Here is a 22271-nt window from a genome sequence, read left to right as displayed (position 1 = left end):
AATGGAGTTTGTAATATCATAAGTCTTGAGAACTGATGCAAATATAATGTATATTTTAAAAAATGTTTAAACCTTTTAATTATTTTAAAACCTAACTAATACATTGTTAACTAAAATATAAAGGTAAAACATAAATACAATTAAACCTGTATTTCTAAATATAATATATTTAGGTAAGAAACAACCCTAAGTGCTATGGTCAGTCGAGCAGCCAACAGTACTACAGTCTGTTACATGTGCTTCATGATGACAACTGTGTCCTAATTTCAAAATAACCATTGTTAGATTATAGTGTAAAATGAGCTCTTTCTAATGACGATACAAATGTGTATGTAACATTTACATATAAACTATAAAGCTCCAACAAAGCTACTGAAGTGTGGCACCTTTCAAGGGTTGAAAAAATCATTACTTATTTTAACTGCATTCATTCAGACAATTTTGACATATATAAGTCAAAAAGTTATGGAAGCTTCTAATTGTCCGGATGCACAACTACTCAATTGCCATTGTATTAATGAAAATAGAGAGTATCAAATTAAAGAATTCTCAATATTAGTTGGTAATGTGACAATACTTTTACAGTTTTAAGTGTGTTTGAAAAGTTTATTTTGAAATAAAGGACTTAAGAGTTAAATATAAGAAATTAAATGATAAAATACATTATAATGTCATTTGTATACACTGATAGTAAAGGTGTTTAATTAAATTTTGAATGTAACACTGACTTGTATAAAAAAGTGTTTTAAAGAGGCACCCATTGTGAAAGAGTTAAGTATTTTTTCTTTTATTGTCAAAGTCCACATTTCCTGGTTCAGTTTCTTAGAACACAATTTGACAAGACAAATTATTCTTCTGTACTCTGTTATTACAGTACAATCTGTGATACTTTCACTTTGAAATCACATGTATATGCTGTTTATGGCTAAACTCACAAACACATGTCTATTTGACTATATCTCTCACTAACTGAACATGAACTATGTTTTGGATACATATTTATAAATAGCCCAAATGAAGCCTAGAACTTTCCAGAAACTACAAGATATTATGATATAATAACGCTTGAGAAAAACTTAGAATTTTCTAGTAATGTGATGCCACAGTACAACTGTCAATTTATGACAGTTGAACTATTTGGCTTATGATTCACACAGTTATGTAAACATACCTGCAATAAACTATCACTTCTAAAACAAACTTAAGTTTAAAACTCATCCATAACTTAAATTAAAACAGTCATCTATTTCTAATATAGTTTTAGTTCTCAAGACCAGTAAGTTTGATTCTCAGGAAATTTACTTTTTTTCTTATACATCTAAGTTGTAGGACCTCAGCTACTTATTTGTCATTTATTTCTAGGTAAAGATGTAGGAGGTAAATTAAGAATGAGGGGCTCAAGGTTTATTTGACCAAATTGTGTCATAGGTACACACCTATTATGCTCAAGGTTTAGTGCATGTCTTGGGGCTCTAAAAGCTCTTGGATTCCAGATTAAACTGTTTGTTCTTTCCTTTTCCTGATTATAATTTTTCTTAATTTTAATGAATTTTTACTAGGTCAGAGGGAAGATCCCTCTTCCCTTTCTATGCCACTGTTAAACCTAAAATATATTATGGTGTCAATCTCAATATGAATTTTGTTAGCAAAAACATTGTGAGTATTTACAGTTTATATTATACAATATTTTAGAGACACTTATCAAAGTTATTGGAAGCACATTCATGCATGTTACAGGGAAGCCTTGCTGATTATGGAAAATTATTATTACAAGGACCTTTCAATGTTTGGATAGAAGGAAAGAAGGACAGGATTAGAGATCTTCGTTTTAAATCCCAACAACGTTTCATCTTTTTGTATGAACAGCTTATTCTTCTTACCAAGAAATGTGGACCTGATGAAAACCCAACATATGCATTCAAAAATGCCTTAAAGGTATAACTCTGTTTCTTAAACTTAGGTTTGTTTGTTGTATCTGTTGAGATATTTTATCTGTGATTTTTAAATATATGTATATATATATAGCTTAGTAATTGTTACCACGTTTGAATTTTCAGCCACAAATATTGAAGAATAAGTTTCATACGAGATTCATTACACGAGTTTCATAAGTGTCATGTCACATTAGTTTGATACAAAATACAATTGTGAAAGTAATCATGGAAACCCATAAATGATACATGTGGACTCATAAACAATGAATAATTACATCTTGATTCTGAATTGTGTAATATTTAAAAACATTATCACAGAAAATGCAAAAGTACGAAAGTATATATATATATATATATATATATATATAGCACTAGGATTTTGTATGTGTTTTTTGCTTTATACCTAACATTAAACATTATTTTCTGCCATACAGTTTATCAATGTAAAATTGGTGAACATTGCCACATACTTGTACTAATCGTACACTACACCTTACTATAGATGTTATACATTGGCTATGACATTTTTCTTCTCATTACCATCAAACAAACTGTCATTGATTGTGGCCAAACAATTCAAATAGGGATTCATTTGTAAAGAGTACATATCTCCATCTTTGCTTATTCTACTGTTTGTGGTCTGATTTTGAATTTATTACTTCTTCTCAGGAATAGTTTACAGGCATTATACATCCATTTAGGCCACTTCATAGTAATATACATATATATATGTATATTTCTACCCTTGAATTTACAATAGAGTTATTGGCAAGATCTGTACCTGATTATTGTTTATTTAATAAAGAAGGTATTCAGTAACTAGAGTTGTTTTTCATGTACCCCATGAATAAAAGCAAGTGCAATGAGTGTATGAATAACTTTTAGAATGATGAAAATATTTACTGCTCCTCAAAATTATTCTATACACTTAGCTTAGGTGAGCCTAATTTATATCTGAATGTTTTTTTTTGGTGATTTTATTTAAAGATTTGCCAAACCTTGTAATTAAAAACATCAGAAACAAGTGATGCAGTAATTAAAGTATGATACTTTACCTTCTTTGGATGTTCTCTTCATTATGTGCAGACCTCTCAGATTGGTTTAACAGAAACACTCAAGGGTTCCCGAGGAGACAGCAGGAAGTTTGAGGTCTGGTTACATGGAAGAACACAAGTTTTTATTATTCAGGTTAGTGGAAATACATAGACTAGCAGGACGTTAATGTTTGTCTTAGTTATAATTTTATTATTTATTTTGTTGTTATGAATATGTGGGTTAGAGAAACTAGTGTAAGTCTGGACAAATATATCTTTTTAAATAATACCAGAATAACTTGATTTCTGCTTTTTTTATTGACTTCTACAAAAATAAAAGTAAGTGAATCACTTGTAGCTGTGTTTTGTCTTTTCTTATGCAGTGTAGTTAAGATTTGAATGGCATGTTTATTAGTTTTTCATAAAATTGATAGGAAACTATCAATTATTTTAACATTTTATGGTGAATTCAGAGCTTTCAATATACAGATATTTAAGATTATACAAAGTGAAATATACTTGTGTTAACAAACAAGGATGAAAAGTATCTGCTTGACTGGAACATTAATTGAAGGTACTTTACTATGTAAGTTAAATATGATTTGTTCTAGCCAACTTTTTTTTTGTTAATGTAACAGCAATTTTGTATTTTGAAATTTTTAAAACATTATACTTTATATATTGATTGATTATTTCATTGCTCATGAGTATTCCCTTTTTTTAAATAATATTGCTTAAATGTTTCTAGGCTCCAACTGTGGAAGTTAAAAACACTTGGGTGAAGGCCATCAAGAAAGTATTGTTGCAACAATTTGAAGATCTAAAAGGTTGTTGTTTAAATTAACTAAAACTTAAAACGTTGGTATATAATGCACTAACTCAAATGCCATTTTCAATTATTTTTTTTGGAATGTACACTTAGAACCATCAAAATTTATTTGTATCTTGAACAATTTAATTAACAGACAACTTCCAGTGCAGTACCTTACTTCTGGTCTGGCATGGCCAGGTGGTTAAGGCAGTCGACTCGTAATCTGATGGTCGGAAGTTTGAATCCCCATCACACCAAACATGCTTGCCCTTTCAGCCATGGGGGCATTATAATGTGACGGTCAATCCCACTATTTGTTGATAGAAGAGTAGCTCAAGAGTTGGCAATGGGTGATGATGACTAGCTGCCTTCCCTCTAGTCTTACACTGCTAAATTATGGATGGCTAGCACAGATAGCTCTTGAGTAGCTTTGTGCAAAATTAAAAACAAGCCAAACCAAACTTGACCTCTACTCATGTAATAGCTTTTCTTGATTTGTGCTGCCCTCTACATTTGCATTTTTTTTTGTAAATAACTTTGATGTTCCCACCCACTATTTTGTGTATATGTGTGTTATAGCTGCACTGTAGCATGCAATACACTCCTTTAGCACAGCTGACTCCCTCTGTACTGTAGAGCACTATCATTACTTCTTGTTCTGCCATTCATATGGGCAGCTGTACAAACGTTTTGGTCAATATGTGGTGTCTGTATGTTAACTTTAACTTTTTTGCTAACTTTAAATTTGTTGTCAACTTTTCTGTATCAGAAGTTTTTCTTTCATTCTCAACACTATGAATTCACAGTTTCATGTAACAACAAGAACTTCTGGTATGGATTCTACAACAGTTAACACTACTGTGATTTCACACTTTCAACAAAAAGGTCTCGGCCTTGTTGTGTCATAAGTGGCATCTCTTGAGCCACTGTAAGATCATCCATTTTCTGTGGAAACTGTTTCTGGGGATGAAGAGTTGGGCAGCTTTTTCCATCTCCTGCTTTTGCAACTCCTTCTGAATTTACCCTGCTGTATTTCCTTCATCCTCTCTGGACATGATCTTTCAGGTTTACCCAGATATTCATTTCCATTCTGAGCAATTCCTTTCCAGAAAACATGTAGGTGAAAGCATGCCTACACTCTTATGTTTTGCAGACTTGCATTGACTGGCTTACGATAGGTCAGAGTTTCCATTTCTTGATTCTTAGTCCTTAGAATTACTTATTCAGGCATGGGGTTCTTATCCTTCAGTTACCCATTGTCTTACCCCTGCCCATTTCTCTCATATTTGTTTTACCCTAATGAGTATCCTACATTATTTTTCATTTATCCACCATTCCCCTGAGGATGTCTCAGAGGATATGGATTCCTCTCATTTTTCTACATTTATCTTATTCAATTTTGTTTCTTCATACCTGCTTGTTTTGTTGTTGTGATCTTCTTGGTAGTGATGCCCTTTTGTCAGTTATGTGACAAACGTCTTTGTGTCTATGTAAACTCTGACTGGCTTCATTTTTTTTGTGCCAGTCTGTTTTAATTTTCTCAAGATGACCATGATACATTTAGATATTTGTCTGAAGTTGACACCCAAACATTCCTCTCTTTCTTCTTGTTTCTTATCTTTCCCAATCTGCTTTTCTTCCTATTCCTGTTTCTCACCCTCCATAATCCTATTTTTTCCATGTATCAACTTCCCTTGTTTCAGCTTCGAGTTGCAGATCTCTCATTGTCACCTTCTCCAATGTTAATATTGTTATATACTGTCCCTTGGCTTTCTAGCCCCATGGGGACATAGTTGGCCAGGTTTGCTTATCTTTGGTATTATTTTGCTGCATATTCTTAAGTTCTTCAAATGCTAGCAGAAGGACTTTTTCTTCTTTTTTTCCTTCTCCCTTCACTAACTCCAGTTCCATTTCTTTCCCTCCTCTCCAAAATTCATTTTATATACAGCATCTTTTCAAGATGGTTTTGGATCTCATACAGGCTATCGAACAACCATTTGTCCCTTCTCCAGGATTTTACTCCCAGCTGTTTGTTGTCTCCAAGAAAGCAAGGAATTAGCATTCTATTATTGTTTTCTCAAACATCAATTATTTCATTGACCTTCCACTTTTCACCATGAAGTCGTTTCTCAAGTTCAGATGGCCATTTACTCCAGGTTTTTGGATGATGAAGGTTGACATCTTCATTTCCCTATTTTTACTGCATCCAGAAATTACCTTCAATTTGTTCATGGGAATCAGATATTTCAATTTCACCATCTGCTATTCGATTTAGTATTGGATCTCTAAGTTTTCTGTCAGATAATCAGGGTCATTGCCCATCATATTTATGATATGGGACTGCAGTTTGACCATTACATTGACAACTAGTTCCTTTTGATCCCTTCTCAGCAAGCCTCTCATAACAATAACCATATCCTCCTTCAGGAAGTGGCTCATCAAACTGGAGAAGTCAAATCTTACTGCCACTCAGTGTTTTATTGATTTTGGGGTGTTTTTCAACTTCTACCTCAGTAGGGCTCAGCTTCTGCATTTGAGGGGCATGGAACACTTGGTATCCAAAGCCAAGACTTCTCCTTCTGCTCCTGTATGCTTAGTTCTCTCTCTCATTTGAGGAATTGGGCTTCTATATTTTCTGTCATCCCTTGGAGTCATGCACATGTGTTGTTTTCAGTGGGTGTTGCATGATCAATGGAACCTTGATCAGGATCTTTTGAACTTCTCTATTTTTTTCTTCCAATCTACATAATGGCATAATATCTTGGTAGAGATTGGCTGGTATTACTTTTTTTCATCTTGATCTTCATCTCTTTACAGATGCATTTCTCTCACGATGGGATTTTTATTTTATTTGGAGTCTCAATAGATAGCCAGTCATTGGTCTGCAGGTGAGTCAACCCAAGGCATCAACCTTTTGGAGCTCCTGGTTGTTCATCAGCCATTAGATAATCTCCTGCCTGTAGTATTGGAGACCTGATTATGAATCATTCTGACAATTCAATCATTGTCTCTTTATATCAACTATCAAAAAGGTATCTGGTCTCATTTGCTTTGTTTTCAAACACTAGATCTAGTTTTCTTGGCGTAGTCTCAACAAGTTTGGCTTTTTGTTTTTTGCACCATGGGTGCTTTCTCATCCTGATAAGATTCTTCCGATAGATTGGTCTTCTGCTTCTCTGACTTTTCCAGTAGTTATGCTTCCAGCTGAATACACCTCTTCTGGATACCTCTGCTGCCCACATAATACCTTTTCTTTTTCCACATCCTTTAGATATAGCTGTGGATGCATTCAGTCAGAATTTATTTAATTACTATCTATATGCCAGTTTTCCTTGCTATCTTCTCTCTTATTCAGATAACTTCAAGTCCTTCTCAGCACTCTGTTCTGGCCAGCACAGCCATAGTTTCCACTCTTGAACCCTCTTTAAAGATCTCCTTCTGTGTTGCTTCCTCTTTCCAAATCCCTTTCTTGGCAACCTCATTCATTCCTTGTTCATCCTGCTGTATCTACACTATGTCTTCATATGTGGGTTTTGTACAGACAGTTCTTTGCAAGATGATTCTGACTCTCTGTGCATATAGCCTTCTTTATTTCTCATTTTGTACCATCTCTTCCTCAAAATTTTTTACTTTTTTATATGTGGACATCATAGATTAGATGTCTCAGCTGTCAGTGTTTCCTGCATTCTTTATTATTGTTCATATGTTCTTTACCTCAATCATAAAATTTTCCTCCAAATGTCAGTAGCATGTGAAAGAAACAGCATGTTCACACCTACTTCCCTTTCATCTGTTGTTTATCCATATTTCCAGTCTGATTCCAATCATCTTCTTTTTTTAATGCCACCAATTTTGTGTAAATGATGAGGACTTTTCTCCTATCATGAACTGGATAAATCTATCACATGGAGTTTACCCATACTTCTGCTCTTGAGTAGTTTAGTGTTGGATTGGCATGGGATCAGCCTACACAAGTCCTCACACATGGCAGATACAGACACTCCTAGATGTTTTCAGTCTAAGAAAATGTTAACTTGTAATGTATTCAAAAGCAGAAATATGCATACTTCAAAAACACCAAATGCATATTATCTGTAATGTTACAAGTAATATTCACATTCATTAAACATTGTGTAGTTATATATAATTAAACCACCTAGTCTTAATATCAAAAACATCTTTTTCCTAAAACTGGAATTTTATACAATGCAAAAGGAATGTGGGCTTTCTAAATTTAATATTTTACAGTGGTTGAAGTTTAAAATGTGATGTAATGTAATTAAATCTAAATAACTTATAGAAATTTTTGGACATGTTTTATAAAAGTTTCTTTTCTTTTACTGTAGGTGAAAGTAAAAAAAATACAGACAAAGTTCCAAGATTATTTACTAAAGCAAGAAAAACAGTTCCAGGTGCTTTTCATAGGTAATTTTTCTACGCCTTTTATTTTTGTTAGCTGTGCACTGTGGTTGTTTGTTATACTGTTGACAGTAATAAAATTAAGTTTTCTTTCTTAGTTTATCTTTATAGCACTGACTGCAAATTAAAATCTGTTACCAACATTGTGAGATCCTTTTAATATTCTTTTATCCTTAATTATTTATCTGTCAAAGTATATTTCAGAAATATTTAAATTCCTCTTGGTTAACTCTACTTTTTTACTCCTCATTTGGTTGAAGCCCCGGTATAACCAGGTGGTTAAAGTGCTCGACTTGTAATCCAAGGGTCACAGGTTTGAATCCCCGCCACACCAAACATGTTCACTCTTTCAGCCATGGGGGCATTATAATGTGATGGTCAAAACCACTATTCATTGGTAAAAGAGTAGCCCAAGAGTTGGCGGTGAGTGATGATAACTTGCTGCCTTCCCTCTAGTCTTGCTCAGATAGCCCTCATGTAACATTGAGCAAAATTCAAAACAAACCAAACCATTCAGTCAAAGATTATTATGATGAAAATTATTTTTGTGAGCACATTTCATAATAGAAAATCTTATGGAAGAGAATCTTATAGATATCGTGTAATTGTGAAGAAAGTGGAGTGATTACTTAAGTAATTTCAGATAATAGAAACAGTGAAAACACCACTCAGCACAAGATGGTTTTGTGGCATGCTTTGGGATACTTAGAACACTGGCCTCAAATATCACTTTGTAGCTAACACGTAATAGTCTATAATGATTTCCAAAGATTGTCAGGAACTAAACTTTGAGATTTTATATATTGGTAAAGTTCTGATTATCTGAAGTTCTTATTTCATACTTGAATAATTATATATAAATTAATATCAATGAAATTTTTTGCATTTTTTAAATTAATTTAAATGAACTTTAAAAGCTCGTGATTTTTTAACATTATAAAATTTGTATTGTACTGTTAAGTATGGCTTAATGATTTAATCTATTATTATTTTTAGGTCTAAAAATACTGTTGGCAGCCTTAGCTGGGATAATTGCCCAATGATCACTGAAAATAACCATCCAAATGTTCATCATCCTCCTGAGTTAGAGAGAAGAGCCACACTTCCAACTATATGCTATCATGGGCATAGAACAAATGGAATGTCTCACTCAGAAAGCCATGATGATGGATGGTCAACTGATGACTTTTCACAGACTGAAGATGAAGATGAAGACAGTGATGTATTTGCTTGCCGAACTGAGGTAAAACTAGATTTCATTTTTCAAATATGAAGACAAATTTTTTTGTTAAATATTTATTTTTAACTTGTTTCCAACAGGTTGAGTCAATCACATTTACTGGCTGACTAAGAAATTGGCATTCTCAATATAAGTTCATGACTGTTAGCTAATCCAAAAGAATAGAATAAATTTTATTGTTATTGTCATTGAAATTAGGTCTTACACCTAATGGTTTTTTGTTTTTTTTCATGTAACATAAATATGAGCATTAACATTATTTGAATAACAATGTAATTTTTCAGGATCATTCACACATATTAACACTAACACAGTGTAAAAGGTTGAAAAATTCAATATGGATTATTTGTACTGGATGTGTAAACAAGTTGTTGACACAAAACTATGGTTTACACAAGAGCATTTCCTCTAATAACAAAATCACACCTATTATTAACCATTTTTTGTAAAATCCATAGTGAATTGTATCAAAACCAACCTTATTATCACATATATATATATGTAGTAGAACTATATTTTTGTTTTTATACTAGCACTTTAGCATTGTTGGAATAATTAATTAATTATATTATTTATTTCATTTATTTTATAGTTGAACTATAAGTAACAATCACTGTTATTTGTTTTAACACAAGAAAATTTTGAATGACATTTTTTAATAACAATACTGTAAAACTAATACCTTCCTCTATAATCATTAAATATATATTTATTACATACTTTATTTAAAAACATTTTAAGCACCTAAGGTTGTAACTTACAAGCTTATATACTTATTGTTTACCTTGGTGAAGCAATTTGTAACATACATGAATAGGTAATAAGTAATATTTTAGGTATTCTACTTTTATCACTAAAACCAATTTCTATAAATAGGTTTCTGTAAATTAAAATGCTCAGAATTTCTTCAAATTTCACTTGAGTGCAAGTTAAAAAGTATTTTAAGTTTCAAACTTTGTCTCATTCAAAACTGTTGAGCAATTTTAATTTTGTTTTAATAATTATTAATTTTTGAAGAGTACTTAAAACTAACGGATACACAACAAAATCTAGTAATAAGAGCCCTAGAAACACCTAAAATTCTAAATCAATTTCAACTTGTATACTTCAAGATGAAAAATATATAGGTAATTCTTACAGTGCTAAGGAATTCTTCTGAACATTGTTATATATCTGTATGTGAACCACAAAACAGATATAAGTACATAATTAATGTGTACCACAATAATATTCAGAGTAGTTAAGCTACCCAGTTGGACAGGGGTTTGTCTGCAGACTTACAAAACTAGAAACCATGTTTTAATACCCATGGTAAGCATAGCACAGATAGCCCCTTGTGTAGCTTTGTGCTTAATTTTTAACCATTTTTAAAGTATTTATAAAGCATCTTATTTAATATTCTGTGTTTGCTGCATTAATATTTATGTAACCTTGCTTCACTCCCTGTATGGCATTTCATTAAAAAATAACTCATTTTAATACAAATTATTTGAAAAGGTAATATTCAAGAGCTTGCTGTATTAATATTTGTACTGTGCTGTAATGCCATTAAAGTAGCATATGGTTTACTCTGTTTATTGTAGTTACATATAAGTGATAAACTTTTGTACTTTTCTTTTCAATTCTTAATTAAAATTCCTACAAGTTACCTACCTCCACTCACTTACATAGCAATTCTTGTATAGTGCTGCCTTCTATTAGCAAAAACCTTTTGCATCTTACAAGCCTTTTATTCTTATGTACCCTGTCACTTCACCAGGTTTAATGGTTTCATGCATGCAAATTATTATGCAACTTATCTCCACCAACAGACATGCCTCAATCACACGACTTATGTGACTCCCTCTGTGCTGTTCTACCTAACCACTAATTTTCATTTGGCAGTGCTTGTGTTAAGATATTTTCATTTGCTTTTGTGCTCTTTCAAATTTCTGACTTACAAGCTCTAACTTCCATTTTAATATTTCTTAATGGTATCATATCACTTTTTAAACCCAGTTGCAAAAATTAATTAATTTTTTACACTTGTCTTTATTTACCAACACAGTTGTGTTTCGTTTACATTATGAATTCTTAGATAAATGTTATCACCTCAGAGATTTTACCTTCTACTAGCATGTTTACTTCAGATAGAGATAATTTGACTTTGGAATTTTCAGTAGTTCGAACCAACTTTCTTCTCCTGATGTTGCCCAGCATTCTTCTGAATAGGCCAGACCTGTTCAAAATTAAAATAGTTTGATGGCCTTCTTCCTTCACATGAACTTTCCCGTGTCTTCCACAGTTACTCTTATGGGTTCTGTTAGGCCTGATAAAATTTTTGTATACATGATTTCATGGTGTGTTCTGTTTTATCCCTTTTCTCAATTTTCTGAAATACTGTACCTTTCTTGTTACATAATATTCCCTCTTCTCAGTATTTTGTATTTCCACCCTCTCCTGATATTGGGGTTCATGCTGAGCATTTTGAATCTCATTTTACTAATGACATGAGCATGCCTCACTCACTGCATACTCTGAACCATTTTGCTTTGGCCTACCATCAGGCTGATTTTTCATTCCTGGATTTTCAACACTTAGAATTCATTTTACCCATTCACTTTCTCTCTGAGGCAATCCACTATGATGCTGAGGGTTTCTTTGGAGGATATGTTTGTCCTAAATACTTTCTTGTTGGCACTTTTGTTGACTTCAGCTTTTTCTTTATATACATGGTTACTCTATTGTTGGGATCTTTTGGGGAACAGAATGTAGTCTTATCCCATGTTTGTTTACCATCTCCTTATCTTTAGAACTTACATTTCACCTCTTTTCTCCATTGGCTGGTCTTTGGAGATCTTCCAGTGACTTTGAATTTTGGATAAAATATGTGAGAGAGTAATTGACTCTTTCTTTGTGGTTGATTATTTATCACACACAGAGCTTTGCTAATCCTCTATATCTGTTTCCAACATTTACTTGATCCTTCCACAAGAGAATCTTCTTGTTTCTTCGATGGGAAGTGTCTTGTTGCCGACAATTTATCCCAGTTTGTTCAATTAGGGAGAGTGTTTGTCAGGGATGTATAGGTCTTTCAGGTTTTATTAGAGGGTCTTGTTATCCATTTCCACTCCTTTCCTTTGTTGTCTCATATGCCTGTTTCATTGCATCAGGATCCTCCCAAATTTCAGCACCTGTAAATGGCAGGACAAGATTTTTCTTTCAACAAGTGATCCAACCTGTAGTTTACCCTTCTCCAAGGTTTTATTCCAGGCTGTTAGTGGTCCCTAAGAAAACCAGAAACAAGTGACCTATAATAGATCTGTCACACCTCAATTGCTTTTTGGAGCTACTTCATTTTACCGTGGAGTCTTTTCTAGTGCTCAGGTAGGTTTTTTTCTCTGGGTGTCACATATGCTTGTCTCTATATTCCCATGCCGACAAGTACCTTCCAAACTGTAGTTTACCTAACACGCTTATCTGCTTCTTTTTTTGAAAATGGTTTGAGTCAGTTGGTTGATTAAATTGGAGAAATATTTCCTTCCTTGTTCCTACCCAGTAACTTATCTATTAGGATATTTTGTTCAACATTCATCTCAGTCAGGACCAGTCTTCTCATCTTCGACTGTATCTGATGGAGCTGGCAGTCATCAGTATCCTTAATGCTTCCTTTCTAACTGCTAGTGACATTCTATTCCTTTTGAGGACAAGGTTCTTTACAATGGCACTTATCCCCTTGGATCATGCTCATATGAAGTCCTTTTAATGGACTCTTCACAATCTTTGGAACCTTGTGAGGGATCCCTTAGATTTTCCTGTTACTCTTCTTTCTTCTCTTGTCAACAATCTGCATTGGTGGTTGGACATAGATCACACTTCAGGAAGGTTCTGTTTTCTCCCAGAAGTGGTGTAGTCTTCCATGTATCATCCTCTTCTTTGAGGATTCTCTCTTGGAAAGGGGGATATGCTTTAAACACTTACAGAGGATGCTTCTCTTGCACTGCTTCCTCCATCTACTCCATATGACATGTTAGCTCTGTATGTGAGTTAACGTAAGGTATCTTATTGTTATAATATCCCTACACTGAAAATATATTTCTGACAAATATTTATGTCTGCTCACAATTTCTACCCTTCCTTCCCCACAGTCTACCATTGCTTAGTTTTCTGCCTAAACTTAAAGTAATAGTTAGGTAGAATGACATAGGAGGTAGTTACGTGAGTTGTGTGTGTGTGAGGCACATCTGTTGATAATTTGCATGCGTGAATCAGTTAAACTATCTGAACTGGGAGGATGCATAGGCTTGTGATGTGCAAAAATATTTTGCAGATAGAGGGTGGCACTAAATGAGAATAGTTGTGTATTTGAATGGAAGTAAGTGCCTGCCAGAAATATATTTTCAGCATAGGAAAATTTTAATGTTGAACTGAGAGTTTAGCACTTATGTACCTAAAACAGGAGGTTTTTAGGAAAGATGCAAAGAGCATGAAGAAGTCAGAATTGACCATAAAGAAACAGAGTTGATGTTGATGTGCCTATTTTAGCACCAAGCTACTCAGTAAGCCATCTTCAGTCTGTCCACCACAGGGAGTTGAACCCCAAATTTTAGAATTGTAAGCCTATAAACTCTTTGCTGATCCTTTGGGGGACAAGAAATAGAGAGTGGACACAGTGTTTCACTATGAAAACAAATAAAGTTATTTATTTTATTATCAAAATATAAAAAACAAGAAACATAGTAGTCAGTAGTAGCTTCCCTCACTACTATGACAATTGAAAATGCAACCATAACAGACTGTCAACAAGGTGAATTCTAACGATGAAGAACTGGCTTTTCTTGGAAATATATTCAAGACAAAGCTCTCATAAAAATTTGCAGAATGCTGTAACACTTACATCAAATACCAATTTCATTATTAAAATATAAAAAGCTAAGTATTTTTATCAGTGTGTATGTTTAGAACATCAAATGTTATGAAAAATAACCAACAATTAAACATATGCACTAGTTATGTACAGAATGACAGTCTCTCCACACAGAATGTTTAAATACAAATGGTCTATATTAAAATTTGTTTGTGATTAATTAAATAAAGACCTATTCATTTTGTATGTTATGAATGCTTGCAATTATAATATTTGTATAGTATGTTTTAGTAATCTACATGTATTGCACTTGTTTTCTTATCCTTCTTTACTAGTAAGAAAACACATTTTTAAAATCTTTATTTTCTATACTTTTAACAGTAGATGTATTTAACTACTTCAAGTACAATTTGGAATTGTTGACCTAATGTTCTGCATTATTCCTTAAAGATATAATTTTAATCCAAGCAATACAAACATGCAATGTGACATTGAAAATAAAAATTATTTACTTAAAAGTCTACATACTATTTTTAAAGTTTACATTCTCATACTTTTTGGATATGCTTATACTAAACAATACTTCACAATTAGTTATATGAGACCAGTAAATCACTTACATTAATAAAATAGATTGGTACTTCTTACCAAGTCTTGGGAGACTATGAAGCAGTGGATGTCAGTGAAACTTCTCTTACCGAAGGACAGATTGTGATGGTAGAGCGAGTAGGATGTGCTGGTTGGTGGTATGTGAGAGATGCAGAAACAGGAGCTCATGGTTGGGTGCCTGCTTCTTACCTAGGTCTGCTCAGTGAAAAACCTTGTTCACACTCTACACCTTCAGTTAGCAGTCAAGGTATGATAAATAAAAATAGATTTACATGAGGAATTCTAGAAACCTATAATTAAAGGAGTAATAAGAAAAGAATAAGCTTTATTATATGCATTACATTGGTGGCACTTTTATAATTTTTCATTAAAAAACAATTCTTATCAAAGTGTAAACCTGTTTAGTTCTCTTTTAATATTACCAATGCTTATTTAGTATTTGACTTGTCATTAAACAGCAAATATATTTTTAACAAGATATTTAATACATAATTAAGCATTTAAAATAAATTTACAGTTACCAATTAAGGCAGTTTGTATAGTAATTTAGTCATTCCCAATATTTGTGTAAGGTATGCATTGATGAAAAAGTCTGTTTTCATGACACTTTAAAATAGGTCAATTTTTTGTGATATTTTAGGTGATATTAAGAAAAACAAAATAAGTGCTCATTTTAATTTGACAATCTTCTGAAATGGAAAGAAAGGAAAGCACACACATATAACTAGCATTTAAATTATTCATTTCAGAATCTTTGTTTTTTCTTAAGCACAAAGTTACACTATGGACTATCTGTACTGAGCCCACCACAAGTATCAAAATCCAGTTTTCGGTGTTGTAAGTTTGCACACATACCACTGAGCTACTAGGGGGAGACATGTTTAACAACATTATTTTATGATGTATTTGTGATTATTGTTCAACCAAGTGTAGAACCTTACAATGTAAAAATTCTTTAAATCAAATGCATAAATACATAATTTGAGTTCATTAATTAATACTAGTTTGGAGCCTCACTATGTTATTTCAGTCCATCTTGCCGCATTCAGTCATGCACTATCTGATGGCCGTGCATCTATACTATAACTGTGAAGTGTAGTTCCCATTGCAAAATAATTTGCCAGAAAACTGTCATGTCCAAAGCACACCACTTCTTACTGATTTATTTCTACATTGCATCTAGTGTACAGAGATGACCATTTACCTGTACTTGTATCATCAGCTCATTTGCACATAAATTCACAGGTAATATATCTGGTAGCTTAATTGATATGTCTTTGTATAGAATAAGTAACTTTTTCATTATCCAGTTACTTGAAGTATGTGGTGGTTGAATGGGAGATATGAATGAACACTTTATTTTGGGGAATTCATATCCTGCTGGAGATTGTGTTATGTGTTGTTGCATGGAATAGTCAAGTTGTCCCAAGTTAATTGATAACCCTTTATTTTCTAATGTTTAAAGGGTATCCCCTTTTCATAATTTTTAAAATCTTAATTTTAAAATATTATTATGGTTTGAATACAGGAATTTTGCATCAGAAACAGCTGTATCCACTTGTCTTAAATGTGATACATTTTTGGTGACATCACACTACCTATGAAATGCCAGACAGTTCAAAAATATAATTCTGATACCTGCATATTTATAATGACTCAGGACTGTAGGAGTACATTTTGTATTTTCACAACTTTATAACATATTTCTGTTATGTTGCTGTAAACACAACCAAGAAGATAGATTATACTTATTGGAAAAAAATGATATATTTAAGTTATTATTATAATATATAAATGAGTTTATGCTCTTTAGAAATGGTATGATTTGAAATATTCATATATATAAAATTTCCAAACTTTTGATTAAAATATTTTTGAAAATATTATTAAACTGTCATAGTTTTGTGGAAATTAAAATAACCTGTACATATGCATATCATAGTACTTCAGGTTTGAATTATTCATGTAAGAAATCAAACTCCCTGAAACAGTATGTCAGTATTAAACTTAATTTAGTAGTGATTGGTTGGTTTGGTATGGTGTCTTATGGTACAAAGCAACTAAGTTATCTGTGCCTATTTAGTAGTGACATATAATCCTGGCAACGTGAATTTGTTTTTGTGTAGACTTAACTCAAAACTCACAAGTTGTTTAAACTATAAATACTTGTATATTTATCTTGTTTTTCTTGTAAGATTCAGGTAGTGGAAGTCTCAACCATGCAGTTAGTAGAACAAGTGTTACCAGTATGGATGGTGCATCTGCCACATAAAACCCTGGGTATCTGTGTATATGCATATACAGTATATACACATAGACCACAATAGTGTATAAAAGAAATTAAGATATGTACAAGTAATTTGAAAATATCCCTGGCTTTTAACAAACTGATGAAATGTATGAATGACAGATCAAACATAAAATAGTTAAACTTAATAGTTCGTTTTTGAAGAAGTTAGTATCTAGTAATGAATCAAATTATTGTAAACGGACCTAATATTTAGAACAAGTGGCATCAGTTGATTGTTAAATATACATGTATATAATTTTTTTTTTGTTATGGACAAGGAAAGTACAGTACAATGATCAAATGTTCAGTGTTGTTGTTAAACCTGGTTATTAATATATATTATTTGTTGTTTCAAAGATGTTTGAAAGTAAAGACATTGTATACTGACTGAGTGAACATTCAAGTGGTCGACTGTTTCTTAAAAGTATTTAAAAATTATTAAGTATAAATTAAAGAAGTTTATAACTGAAAATAAAGGACACAGACTGAGTTGGGTATTCATAATGCAATTAACAGTTGTCTATTAAATGTATTTATTTTAAAGAAAATTTTAATGTGAGTACATCACATACAAGTAAAATATTTTGAGTAAATAATAGTGGAATGTTAAATCCAGCTAAACTTGATTTTGATGGAATGTGTAACTGAGAATGAAATTACTTTCATTAGATCAAGTATTTCAAGAATATGTAGCAGTTAACTGATGAACATGGTTATACTTTAATTTCATTTTAAAGGATTTGTTAATGTAGTCAGTTTCCACCTGACCTCACAGAATTGGCCATCATAAGGCAGAGTAATATTATTTAACCATACATCATGAGGTATACATTATCTGAACATGGCCCAATTCTATGAGTTACAACAGTGCAGTTGTAATTTCTTACAAAAATATTTCCACTGTAAAGCTGGTCAGGATATTAAATTTAATTATCTAATGATATCCTCATTTTCTTGAGATATCAACCTAGTTACATGGTGTGAAAACTTAGATTTTATTTATTATTTGTTTTAAACCCCTGTGTAGATCTTTTATCATTTTTGTAATGTGCAATATGTGTATGTGTTAACGATTTGTTGTTTGTCTTCTTATTGCTTATACAAAAATATAAAATTTGTTAAGACAAAAACAGACATTAGTTTTTAGTCTGTTGTTTTTTTTTCTCCTAATGACTAGTCATTAAATAGACCAACTTGTTGGAGCTGCAGCTACATCTTACTATTCAACATATTGATAAGTGAAACTGAACTTGTACTGCAACAAATAAGTACACAAAATATTAAAAACTCTGTAAGGGAAAGCATAAATCTTATCAGTATTTTGGTCAATCTTCAAGACGTCTGGAATTGTTAGACCTTTTCCTTTGTTGTTTCAGCATTTTTAAATATTTCTGTACTTTCAGATTTTTTTTTTATCAAACTGCAGTAGCATTTTTTGTTATATTTTCAGACCATAACATACTAAACTATTTTTTTACTATTTTTTAATATTTGAAAAATGATTAAATGTCTGAAGAATATTTTTCATTTATGTTATAATCTTTGTTATTTTCTACTATCATGCTGTATAATTTAGGTTATTTTTAACGAATAACCACACATCTTTAAGTATCAGTAATGGTAGAGAGGGATATAGGTAATTTTAAATTTGAACTCAGGGATCGATATGCTGTTAATTTACTTGTTAGAGTTGGCTAATGATAAGTTTCTTGGGGGGGAAATGTCACCTGCATCAACTTATAGTTATAATGTAATTCAGTATGAAATTAGTGTGTTGTGATCCAAGAGAAAATCATTTAACATTCATGCCTGTTCTAATAATGTATCAACTGAAGTTTAATTTAAAACTAAGTGAAAGAAACTGAAGGTCCCCATACTTATACCTACTTCTATAAAATGTTGCCTTGAATTTTGTGATAAATGGCTTTCAGGACAATGATTTCATCTTCAGTAGATGTTTGGTTTTCCGTCCTCTTGTGGCAAAGACATTTAAGACTTTAGTACAATTGCTGAAATCAACTGTTGCAATCCTTTATCCATGCACTCAATGAAGCTTTAAAACTTCTATCCATTTATTAACATCACTCTGGATAAATTCAGAGTTAAAGGAGAATGATTAACACATGCTTTTGGAATTGTGTTTCAACTATGTTTTGTTTTTTGCTACCGTTTTCACAAAATGTATTGTTGGTTTTTAATTTTTGAGAATCTGAATGTTTCCAAACTGGGCATAGTCAATTCAGTATTATAAGAATTTCATTAATGTTGAGTGAGATAATAACATGGATCAACAAAAACCAAATAAAACAACTTAAAAGTAAACTAAATGGCTCAAGTTATCTTGAAGGATGATCCTTTCTTTCTCAGGAGCCAGGTACTTTCATTAGTGATTCTCAGCCCTTGCAATTCATACTTGATGAAGTGTTAGTTAATGATCTCAAAAATGTGTGTGAAGTGTAAGGTAGCATTTCCTGTAATACTTCAAATGATCAATAAATTATTCATCTTTGCTCCCATGTCATTTTAAAGGCACACTGTAATCTATGAAATCCTTGGGTTAAAATCACTAGTGTCATTTACACCCCCTACTTTTTTTCCCTCTAAGAGCAAAATTTTATTTTTAAAATAAATTATAGTTAACATCTAATGAAAATTTTTTATACCCCTCATTAGATGGCATTTTACTTGAACCATAGACCCTCATGTTGTCCGTGTGCCTTTAAAAAACACTGAAGTACTTAAAAAACTATAATCTCTTTTGTACTTATGTAGGCATGTACAGTTTTTGATCTTGCTTCATCTTTCAAAGCTCAAATTGTGTAATTATTGTTCAGCTTGTTTTGTATACAGTACCATTTGCTGCAGAATGAAGTATTTCTTACAGAAAAATAAATTTTTCTCTTATAATTTATTGATAGGAACTAGCAAGATTTTGGAAATATTGTTTGTAGTAAATAACTGTGGAGTTATTGAAGTAACTTAACACTCATGATAATTCCCACACATTTTGTAACATGCCTATTTGTAGTGTGTGTATTGATTCATTTCTACTTGTTTTGTGAGATACTATGCGTGTAATTTGTTTACATACATTACATAATTAATGTTTAGTTTTCAATCACAGCTGCCAGTTAAAAGATAGCTCTTGATACTCCTGCATCCATCTTTATCTATCATTGCTTTGTCTTAATAAGTTCATGTGGGGTTTTGTCCCAATGACAAATGTTTAAAGGGTTGTTGATAATTCTTGTTCATTCATGTAAATATATTAAATTTAGAATAGATAATTTTAAGACAGACCTTCACATTACATTAGTCAGTAAGTTTGTGAGATGTTTGTGCTCGAGTAGTAAAAATACCTGTGAATAAACAATGTATACACATTTTAAAAATAAAATAGAAGTGCTGTAAATCAGACACTTGATTCTCAAGAAAAATATTTTGTGACTGAACCACTCATTGTTGTATAAATTTATTGAGTAGGTACAATTAGTATATTAGTTTGAAAAAGAAAAACCTAGCTGGCATTCTCTAATTTTAGCAACTGACAGATGATTTAAAAAAAACCTGAATTGTTCTTACCCAATACAATTTAAAGTATTGTCTTAACATTAGTAAAGCCAAATTATACTTATTTTGTGCATATTTACACATTGAATCAGAATACATACCTAAACAGTCACTGTTTCTCTCTCATAAGTTTAGTCACAGGCTTATGTAATTTGATCTGTCAAGTTGCTTCTTACCCATATTTTTAGTAAAGCTTGGTAACTAACTTCACTAATTGTTATAACTGATTATCTATGAGCATCAATTACATTGAGTAGTGCTACATAAAATATTCAAAACTAGTGTTTCCAATCATTATTGTTTTTGATTATTCCAATTATACAAGTGATTAAAATATTGCTGTTTTGAACTATTTTGATTAATTCAAGCTGGTTCAACTTAAACATTGTCACAACTAATGAAAATAATTAACTAATTGAAATTTGTGTTTCAAATTACAATAATTTTCAATTATTCCACATATTCGACTCATGTACCTTTTATGAGCCCAGTGATTAACTGATTATAAAATTACACTAATCATCTAGCTCTAATGTCAGGGTTTTATTTAATTTGATCTGTGTGTATACCTCATCTGCCTAATTATTCTTGCATCTCGTCAGTAATAAAAGCATTTGGTTTCAAATGTTTAATATTCAGTACCCCTGGATCTGTAGTAGATCTAAAAATAAACAGTGATTATAATTGTTTTTCTCTCTGAGATCTTGTTTAAATCTTGTTCTAGATTTATGAAATAGCAAGAAATAAATACAAAGAAAGTAAAATCAGAGAAATTCTATTAAAAATTACCAAACAGTTTTAGTTAAAAATAAGGTCATCTAAGAACTTGGCTGTACTTTATGTGGATGTAAACTTAAGCTGCATATAAAAGCATGGCAGTCACAGTAGACTATCACTTTGCTGATGTCGTGTTAATGAGTACATCTACCATATGGGGGCAGGAATGCTGACTCCCAAGAGGTAAGTTTTATCTTACTTACCCCCAAATGGTAGTACCTTATTTTCGTTTTTTAACTTTTATTATTTTACATCTTTTTATGTTTATCTTTTTCTTATTCTAGCTTGGGAGAGCAGTCACCTTCCCACAACTGTCTGCAGGCAGTGAAGGGTGATGTAGATGTGGGACATTGTGGGCTTCAACACCCACATCTCACTCTCCTAATTTCTAATTTTCTTGTGTTGTTTGTTTTGAATTAAGCACAAAGCTGCACAATGGGCTATCTGTGCTCTGCCCACCACGGGTATCGAAACCAGGTTTTTAACGTTGTAAGTCCGCAGACATACCGCTGAGCCACTGGGGGACTATTGGTGAAACAGTGGAAATAACTGGCTTCTTCTAAAGTACTTGTTGTGAATGTTTTGTAATTATTTTTCAGGGTGAAGCCTAAGAGCTCCTCTTCTCTTGAGAAGTTCAGAAAGTTTCATTTAATTATCTCCTTGTCAAATGTACAATGTCAACATACAAATTTGACTTCTGTTGTACTTGGAATGCTTTTATCTAAAAATACCTGTTTCTTA

At 32.1% G+C, this 22271-nt stretch overlaps 1 protein-coding gene across 25 annotated transcripts in view; it reads left to right on the top strand.

Moving 5' to 3' along the window:
• Positions 1-20620, top strand: part of LOC143246533 (guanine nucleotide exchange factor DBS-like) — a 121205-nt gene extending 100585 nt beyond the window's left edge. For 11 of the 25 annotated variants that reach the window (XM_076493445.1, XM_076493400.1, XM_076493506.1 and 8 more), the window contains 8 exons: positions 1693-1935; positions 3021-3122; positions 3717-3795; positions 8126-8204; positions 9195-9441; positions 14918-15140; positions 16077-16138; positions 17089-20620. In XM_076493445.1, the coding sequence (XP_076349560.1) occupies positions 1693-1935; positions 3021-3122; positions 3717-3795; positions 8126-8204; positions 9195-9441; positions 14918-15140; positions 16077-16138; positions 17089-17220 (1167 nt within the window). In that variant the 3' untranslated portion in view covers positions 17221-20620. The other 14 variants (XM_076493469.1, XM_076493438.1, XM_076493601.1 and 11 more) reach the window with 10 other exon arrangements.
• Positions 20621-22271: the final 1651 nt, after the last annotated feature.

This window comes from Tachypleus tridentatus, chromosome 1 (assembly GCF_004210375.1).
Source record: "Tachypleus tridentatus isolate NWPU-2018 chromosome 1, ASM421037v1, whole genome shotgun sequence".
In the NCBI taxonomy this organism is placed as follows: domain Eukaryota; kingdom Metazoa; phylum Arthropoda; class Merostomata; order Xiphosura; family Limulidae; genus Tachypleus; species Tachypleus tridentatus.
This window is presented reverse-complemented; position numbering and strand designations above follow the sequence as displayed.